Source organism: Notothenia coriiceps, unplaced genomic scaffold (assembly GCF_000735185.1).
Source record: "Notothenia coriiceps isolate Sejong01 unplaced genomic scaffold, NC01 NC01_scaffold00004071, whole genome shotgun sequence".
In the NCBI taxonomy this organism is placed as follows: Eukaryota; Metazoa; Chordata; class Actinopteri; order Perciformes; family Nototheniidae; genus Notothenia; species Notothenia coriiceps.
Window position 1 is genome coordinate 101,124 of NW_011336772.1, and position 9,779 is coordinate 110,902.

Genomic DNA, 9,779 nt, shown 5'->3' on the forward strand with positions numbered 1-9,779 from the left:
ACCAGCCCAACACTGTACGCAAGTACCAGTGTCTTGAAGTGGATTCTAGCAGTTACCGGAAGCCAGTGAAAGGAGCGGAGGAGCGGCGTGGTGTGGGAGAATTTAGGAAGGTTGAAGACCAGACGAGCCACTGCATTCTGGATGAGCTGCAGAGGTCGGATGGAACATGCAGGTAGACCAGCCAGGAGGGAGTTGCAGTAGTCTAGGCGTCAGATGACGAAAGCCTGGGCCAGAACCTGCGTCGCTTTCTGGGTCAGCTGGGGACGTGTCCTCCTGATGTTGTAAAGCGTGTATCTGCAGCAGCGGGTTGTAGAAGCGATGTTTGCAGTGATGGACAGTTTGTTATCTAGGGTCACACAAAGATTCCTTGCAGTCTGAGTCGGGGAAACAAGAGAGGTGCCGATGTTGATTGTTAGGTCAAGAGTGGGACAATCTTTTCCCGGAAGGAAAAGCAGTTCAGTCTTGTCAAGGTTGAGCTTGAGGTGATGAACAGACATCCTCCCGAGAGATGTCTGCTAGGCAAGCAGAGATGCGTGCGACGACCTGGGTCTCTGAGCGGGGAAAGGACAGAATTAATTGGGTGTCGTCAGCGTAGCAGTGGTATGAAAAACCATGCGGGCTAATGACAGATCCGAGCGAGTTTGTGTACAAGGAGAAGAGGAGGGGACCAAGAACAGAGCCCTGAGGGACCCCTGTAGTTAATTGACAAGGGTCGGACTCGGACCCTCTCCAAGTTACCCTGTAGGTGAGGTCTTTGAGGTATGAGGTGAGGAGGGAAAGTGCAGAGCCTGAAACTCCAAGTTCTTGGACAATTGGGACAATTGTTTATGTTTTGGCCACTGTATCAGTAAAACCAGCTGTTCAATCAAGGGTTACATTTACTCCAGACTTTCATTTGTTGGATAAATTAGAGCCAGACACTCAGACTAGATCTTTATTCTGATGAGAAAGTTTGACCCAGTTGTAATGACTAAATAGAGGATACAGGCATCTGTGGACCTGTATCTGTGAACAGTTTTGGCTGCATCAAAGTAGACTTCAGTATCAAACACATTCAGCAGACAGATTGAAACAAAGAGGAAAAGAAAAAAAAGCATAGACCAGTGGCGTGACCTCACCTAAAAATAAATCATAACAAAAATGAAGACATTGTTTCTGTCCTATCAAATATACATATAAAACAGCATTAGAGAACTCACTAGGTTTTTACAATGTTAACATTGCACACACATACAAGCTTTTGGTTGCCAGGGATTGTAAATGGAAACCAGTTAGTGTCTTACTGGCTGATGCAGCACAAGTGCATGCTGGGTCGATCCACCTGCACATACATAAACATCGTGATGAGTTCAGCAGCTTTGTGCTCATGGTTCAGTTCAAATTTACAGCAAACACATGATGTCATTCTATTGATACAAGGCACTTTCCAGGTACATGGACTCACTGCTTTTCTAAAGAAGCCAGCATACACAAAGTTTGGCTTTAATCTGGTCATCCTTACACATTTCTATAAATAATATTCAGCATTGGATTTAAACATGACACTGGGATTGTCTTTGAGTTATTCCTAGACGATACAAATAACAGAACTTCAAATGTCCTTTTCCACGCCAACTTTCGTTTACTACAATTTGATGTGTGCATGTCTCTTAATAAACTTGGTTCCTCCTTACTTTCAAACACACATTCACACCAATATTCCAGATTCAAAGTATTTTATACAGTTTTATGATTGCACAGATTTTAAGCCCATATTTATGTTTAGGCTCAAGACTTACACTCTTCACACAGATACTGTAACTGCAAAGACAGAAAGGAAGTGAAAAAGTCTTCAGTAGCAGATTAGCATATTCTTCATTAATTCTCTACCTATGTCAGCCACAATAATCATACAAAAATCAATCTCCTACATTTTTGGAGATATAAAATATGTAAATGCAAGGCCAGTGGATATCACAGTTAAATGGTCCAGTAGTTTAAGGCTTTAATGTGTTGTATTTTATTTCAGTAATTCAAAAGTGACACCATTGATAAAAGTGACCTATTTTGTATTCAAGAAAGTCAAAGCTTAAAAAATAAGCAAACTTCATGTGTTGTGTTCATGGCTATACAACAACATCTCAATACCAGTTGACATCGGTTTCGTCCAGAACTAGATTACAGAGACAAGTAAGAATTTGGTTCAGGTTTGATGATGAGAAGGGAGGGGTATCAAATATAATATGGCTCCTATTTAAACCCCTCCCAAGCACTTTCTGACACAATCCCTCTGCTCATCCTGCTGATGCCGGCCAGCTTGACTTTGGCGCGGTCTGTCCACCTGACGGCAGCTGTTGAATCCTTGGAGTCCGACAGATTAGCATAGCGGGAGGAGTCTTCTTCGAGGCCCCGGCCCGCCCAGGAGGCCAGCTCCAACGGGAGGCCCAGAGAGTCGGGGAAGGGCACCGGAGAGTCCCCTTCCTGGCTCTTGTCTTCTGGAACGTCATCGGTCACAGTCTCACTTAAGTTCTCCAGCTGAGGCGGCTCCCAACCCTCCATCTTCTCCAGTTTTTTTGTTGGAGAGATCTGCCTCATTGTCATGGTAACGCTCTCCCAGAAACAGTTGCCCTTCTCTGGCTTGTCCTTCTTTTCCTTCTCCTTCTCATCCTCCTTATTTTTCTTGTGAGACCTTAAGAAAAAAAAAAGAGAGAGGAGCATAACGTTAGAAAGAGGATGTTGCACAACATTCGAAGCCCTGGGAGGCAAATATGAAACATCTCTGGTTTTGTCTCCTTTTTTTGTGACTCAACACCAGGTGGGAGAAAAATGCGAGGATAATCTTCCGAAGTTCACTTTTTTTTTGTCAAGATCCTTTAGGGAAAAAAAATGTTTGTGTATTGTTTCAAATGTGTTGATATATTTATAAAAATTGAATAGGCAATACAAAGGAATATAGTTACAACGATGTTTGATTACAGGGTTTAAAACTTTTAAAAGTATATGTCTACCTGCCAGAGTTATTAGTCTTTATTTACTTGTTAATCCTTTTTGATGCTTGTGATTGATTAGTCATGCCTGCGGGGGTCAGTGGAAGTAGCTGATGGCCACAAAGTGAAGCTGGCAGAGAGGCATCTTTATTTATATCACCACTTTTCAGGTATGAACAAGTATTTATGCTGAATAACTTTAGAATATGTGGATAAAATGTTTGTGTTTGAAGATAATTTACAACTTGTAAAAAAATATCAAAGCAACCTCAAAGGTTATCCTGGCAAAAAAAACACAGGAGAAAACATTTTAGATAAGACTTAAAATATTGATCTCCGGATAATTTTCTCACTTGAATCTCATCTATAGTATGAATAGGACCAACTGGGTGGGGTACTACATCGTTACACTGGAGAATGGAACTTTCCCCAGCGAGCCATTATAAAGGAATTCCCGGTTGTTTGTCACATCGGCTGGTTAATTAAGGTTTTCCTCTTCATGTACTTCTACTTCCTCAAGTGGTCTGAAAGTTCATATCTGCTGGCGAAGAAAATTATTTCTCACATTCAAACATACAAATATAAAAAATGGGTTGATTGGAGTTGATTAGTTTGATTCATACTGTATTTCCCCCTTATAGTTGAAATGTAATATATATACTGTATATATCACAACACACTGATTAAATTCCTACATACATGCATGCATTACCTTGTGATGAATACATGTCAATACACTGTGGACACATGGGGTGACATGTTAATGTGTGTGTAAACTCACCCTCTGCGGTCGGCAAGTTGAACTCCTGTCAACAAGAAGTGCTCGTCGTCTTTGGAGGAAATCTTCTTCTCCTTCCTCTCTTTCTTGGACATGATCTTCTTCACCTTGGCCTCCTGACAGAAACCGGCAGACGCATTTGATTTTGAATTACAGAGCTGTAAAGATTACCCGCATCTGTTGCATGTTAACTTTTTATCTCTGCTCCCTGTGTGTGGCTGATTTACTTTCCAAAGAGGCTGAAGTCAATTTCTCAGAAATGTTGAAAAGCGGCCTTATTTTCAGTTTGATGAATATGAGTTATTTTCAAATGCACTTCATTGACTCTGAGCTAATACATGTTTTTTTCTGTCAAATCTAAATCATCCACGCATCTTTCATCATGCAACCTTCTTATTGTTGTTGTACAAAAACCTTAATAAATACAGGGAGCTTGAATGGCATTGACTTGGCAGAAACGAACGGCACATTCCAGTGGGAGACCCTCCACTCCCTCTGAAACTCCCCCGGTCTCCCCCGTCACATCAGAATTCCTTGCTGCCCTTGCTGCTTTCCACCGAGCACAGATACCGCCCTCCTCAGCGATTATGGGGGAAAAAATTGGCTCGTGTGCTTGGGAAGAATTCCCAATGTCAACTGTCAAGGCCATAACGTTTACCCCTACTCTTATCCGTGCCTGTCTTCGCTTTACCGTAGTCAAAACATTCTCACAACTCAGAACAATATTTGATGGAAGCACCTGACCTTGGGACCTCTCAATTGTTTCTATTGTCTCTATATTATTACCTATTGAGAAACTACTTACAAATATCTGGGATTTCTTATTGAACAGAACTTGTCTTTGAAGTTACACACGGAAAATGTTGTTTCAAAGCTAAAAATAAAATTAGGTTTCTTTTACAGAAATAAATCCTGTTTCTCTTTTCAGACAAGGAAACATTTGATATCTGCAACGTTTTTACCTGTATTAGATTATGGTGACCTGCTATACATGAATGCCTCTAACCAGTGCCTAAAGAGCTTGGATACTGTGTACCATTGTGCCTTACGATTTATTACTGGATGTGGATATCGAGTACACCATTGCACTTTATATGCTGCTGCCAATTGGCCATTTATAAATCTCTGCTTGAGTTGGTTCCCTCCTAGATTTGCACATATATGTGTCAAAGAGAAAGTCTATATGGCCTGCGCTCCAAAGATTTTATTCAGATGCTGGTTCCTACAGTGAGAACAAAACTGGGAAAAATAGCTTTTAAATATGCTGCCCCCGCAGCTTGGAACAATGTACAGAAGGAGCTGAAACTCTCAGATTGAATCACTATGGGGGAATTCATGTCCATCTTAAAGGACAGAGAACACGACACCATTGGTAGATGTGAGTGCTTGTATATCCTAAAATCGTTTTAAAATTTTGCCAGTTTTGAATGATTTTTAATAGTTTGTTTTACTTTGCATATTGACTGGCTAATGTGCCATTTTATTTGTGTTTTACAGCTGTATTTGTCTGCCTGTCATGTCTGTGTTTTATCTGTTGTAACTTTGTACATGCTGCCCTTCTTGGCCAGGTCACTCTTGGAAAAAAGATTTTAATCTCAATGAGTCTTTTACCTGGTTAAATAAAGGATATATATATATATATATTTATATATAAAGTGGTCAATTCAAACAACACACAGGATGTGACAGCAACTACAACAAGCAAACCACTAGCTGGACATGAAAGCCGTCATCTCTCAAACCAAACAGGAACACGCACAATCTGTTAGTTGCTACATGCTTCCCAAGCTCCACATTTCATCTAACACACACTCCTGAAGTTACTCCTGATCTCACTCAAGTTTTCTTTTCATATCCAAAGCTATGTGACATTTGATGGATTTGTAAGCACTTTGTACACCATGGTATTTCATTAGGAGACAGGCACTGTTGCTGATAAGCGGAAAATGTAATCCTCATCTCACCTCTCCTCAACATGAACATGCCAGAGGGCAAGAATGCAGTTTCTAGGAGGTAATTATCAAGAAAGATATGCTTAGATATTTCAACACCCGGGGTCTCTTTCTGTCTCTCTTCTCGCTCTGCTTCTTGTTTCCTATGTGTTGTAAACTGTATCAGATTTGCTGTATTTCGAGCTTTGCAGTAACAAAATCCAGAGAAGCCAAAACAGATTGAGTGTATCAGTGTGTAGATGCATCTGTGCATGAACAGTCTCTAAAATGCAGTTGTGTACATGCATGTGTGCACAGACACAGGCCTTCCTATTCACCGTTCTTTTCAGTGTTAACCTCCGGGCCTTAAGATCCAAAGCAGTTCAGTGCCCAGTAATCTCTCCGGCCAAAAAGCAGGTAAGCCAAGCAGCTCACTGAGGCTTGCTGTGTGGGGGAGCTTTACCTACAGCTCCACGCCTGGCAGAACAATAGAGCTCTTATTGGACCAAATTCCTCCATTCATACTCCAGAGATGGAAGCTGGGAGATTAAAGAGGCATTTGAATTTGGAAATACTGCTAATTGTGGTTTTCAGACACAATACAGTTTTTTTTAGAGACAACAATCAGGCCTTTTTGAGATGACTTAAATGCCTCCGCTTGAGGTATAAGCATCGTGTACTTTTAATGGGTTCTGATCCATCTGAAGCTCTTGTTGCTTGATATCTTTTTTACCATATTGGTCTGCCAATTTATAAGGGCCATTTTAGGTAAAACAAAAACATGTGGAGGCAGGTGGATTAGGGTATTTTTTCAAGTAAACAAACACAAATAAAAAATAATAAGATCTGAAATTTGGATGAAATTCTAAAATATTCAACTGTATCTTTTCTCATATTTAAAGCTTTTTTGAGGAGTGAATTTACTTACATGAATATTAACTAGGGCTGCTCAATTAATCGTATTTTAAATCGCGATTACGATGATGGCTTGCAACGATTACGAAAACAACGTAATCGAAATAAAACGATTATTCTTTTATTATTACTTTTCTTTTTTATATAATTTTTTTCAGTTGAATTATACTTAAAGTTCAGGGTAATCAACTGTTAAAAACATACTGTTCACATTCTTTTTCTCCAATAAATAGATGTTTTCAAAGTCAATGAATAATCGCATCTAATAATCGCAATTACAATTATTGACCCAAATAATCGAGATTATAATTTTTGCCATAATCGAACAGCCCTAATATTAACTTAATCTTTTAGTCTACACGGTAACCCTAGATCACAGACCAGCATCCAGCAAATTCTCCCTTTTGAGAAGCTGTCATAGAAGCAGCCATTTTTGTTATATTTAGGTTGATAAATGTGATGAGAAAACAGGTACACTTATTTACAATTTTGCTAAAAGTTAGATTAAGTAAGGGTAACAAATTCTGTCAACCAATTAAACCTCACCTAGAAACAAGTGTTATCTTGTTTCTTTAATCTGCCTAACAAACCAGTCTAAAACGACAGGTTGTGGTTTCACAGGGGGTTAAGTGCCAGATAGGCTATATGTTCCTAAATGGGTCCTTTAGCGCTTTACAAAATTAAGAAATATATGTTTATCGCAGAAATCAAGAATGTTTTGCAAGTACCGCTTGAAGAATTTACAATGAAAACATAATCAGCCTTTAACAGTGAAAGGTAAACTCCACTTTCATGAGTCCATGTCGGCTTTTTGTGTCCGAATATGAGCATAAAACTGCCTATGGTGAAAGAATTGTATACTTTCACGGTGTCAGAGCAGTCTGAGGCTATTTTCAGACTTGTTTTTCTTCCACGGTGATTGTTCCCGTCCAAAAGGCCCGGCTCCTAGAAAGAATGCTGCGTTTCCTTCCCTTCTCCAGTCCAGCCACCCCTGTCCTCACAAACAGGACAGGTTGTGAAATATGTCCTGTGAACTTAATCACCTACAGGAGCTATACATGCGAGAGGGCAGCCAGAGTCCGAAGACAATACATTGTTAGTGTTTGAGGTTTACACCAAAGCTTTACACGATCAGAAGAGTTCAGACACTCAAGCTTTACACGATCAGAAGACTTCAGACACTCAAGCTTTACACGATCAGAAGACTTCAGACACTCAAGCTTTACACGATCAGAAGAGTTCAGACATGGCCACATACAGTATATGAGTAAAGACTTGTTTTCCGTCACTATAGATCATGAGATGTAAGATTTATCTCATTAAACGCACAGAGCAATTAATGGTATGTTTAGTTTCCAACAATCATCAGTCAGCTTTTGATGGTTAAGCAATTCTGGATTAGGTTGCAACACCTATCTGTAAATCCATCACTGTGTGTACGAAGTCCTCCCTACATTTTTAACAAAATATGGTGTCATATTTGTGATGAACTCCATTAGGTTGCACCTTTAAAACGTATGTTATACCTTAGGTAGTAAAGACTCAAGCAACGTGTAACTTGGTTGCTAGGAATTATATTTAGCTCTGTTCATTCTAGCCAAGTCAATATTATTTATATAACCCAATATTATAAACCACATATTTGCCCCAGGGGACTTTCAGACTGTTGTATGCTTAACAATCTGTAGATCAAACAATACAAACAAAAACACACACAGTTTTAGGAGCCAAATGATGTATTCAACTTAACTGTACATCTTTTGTAATTATTACAAATATGCACATAGAGGAATATTTATGAATATATTTGTCTAACCAATCTCATGAGGTCATTCACTCGGATGTGTTGTTTAAGAGAAATGTAAAATTAAAACTCTCCAGTTTAAATTGCTTTGAATTATTAAAAAGCGTAAGTGTCAATAATATATATATATATATATATATAAATTAAATAAGCGCCAATCAACTATATCTTGGTACACTTTACCAAAAGTTTAACTTATTAGCATCCTAAAATAAATATTTTTGTAAGAATATTTGGGTTTGTCAGCAGGAATACAGAAGAAACACGTCTGATAGTTGGAGAAAGGATGTACAATGGGCCAAAGATGAACTCATTGTTTTTTGGAGCTGATCTCAATTGCTCAGTGAATCTCAAAATTCCCTTTTATTATTTAACTTACAAAAAAGGCCTTGGCGCAGGTCTGCACTCTGTAGTTTCTATTTAGATACACAATGATAATCCCAATCACAGAAAGTTCCTTAAACCAAAGTCAAACTAGGAAATTTGCTTTTTGCCTTTCTTTTCTTTTCTTCCTCATATGTTTGACTAACCTCTGCTTGCCTTAGGGTTTGCTTAAAACTTGTATGATCTTCTGACTGCTTGAGTCTCTTGCTCTGTCTGACTCTCTCTTCAATATGGTTGCATCACCAGGTGATTAAAATGTTAATATTCCTGAAGAAAAAGATGGTTAAACAAATATAAGATACAAAAACAAGTCAAAACTACAGTGACCTGACGTCACAGTTTAAGGATAACAGTACAAGTAAACATTCAATAGCCATAACAATAAACAAGAGCGCTTTCCATGGATAAGGTTAGAGATAAAACCAGATGACAACTAAAGGCTGGCGTGTTTACAGATAAACACAGCAGCACCCTGCTGCTTTACCTTAGCTGCACCCTGAAACACTTATCTGACAATAAGACACTGCCTGTGCATTAGCTGCTTTGAGACATTCAAAGATATGGATATTCTGGTTACACAAGACCAATTATTGAAGGGTTACACAATCAAAGTGTGATATCAAAATTGCAATATGGTGATGGCATTTTGTGAGAAGAGCATGTTGGGCAAGTGTATATGTTTGATTGGTGAGTTTAATTTGGAATCCAAAGTGTTTGTGTGTGATGTCCAAATAGCTGGGGAGTTGTTTACCTTGGAGACTGCAGTGACCGCTTCCTCCTCCTCTTCCTCTCCTTCTATGTCTTTGTCCTGTGACACACACAGCAGAAGTGGGTTAACACAAATAGCCACCCTCAAAACACACACACACACACACACACACACACACACACACACACACACACACACACACACACGACGGTGATGTGTGTGTGTGTGGAGTGTGTGTAGGCTTTCCTGAGAAGGCAACCTTTTTTTAAGAGGTGTAAAATAAACCTGCTCT

General features: G+C 39.3%; 1 protein-coding gene across 1 annotated transcript in view; it reads right to left on the reverse strand.

Moving 5' to 3' along the window:
- Positions 1-803: 803 nt before the first annotated feature.
- Positions 804-9,779, reverse strand: part of si:ch211-225h24.2 (testis development-related protein) — a 15,082-nt gene continuing 6,106 nt past the window's right edge. Inside the window, exons 2-4 of the mRNA XM_010767132.1 lie at positions 9,530-9,586; positions 3,748-3,860; positions 804-2,668 (exon numbers count right to left, since the gene is read on the reverse strand). Of these exons, the coding sequence (XP_010765434.1) occupies positions 2,230-2,668; positions 3,748-3,860; positions 9,530-9,586 (609 nt within the window). The 3' untranslated portion in view covers positions 804-2,229. The remainder of the gene's footprint in view (positions 2,669-3,747; positions 3,861-9,529; positions 9,587-9,779) is intronic.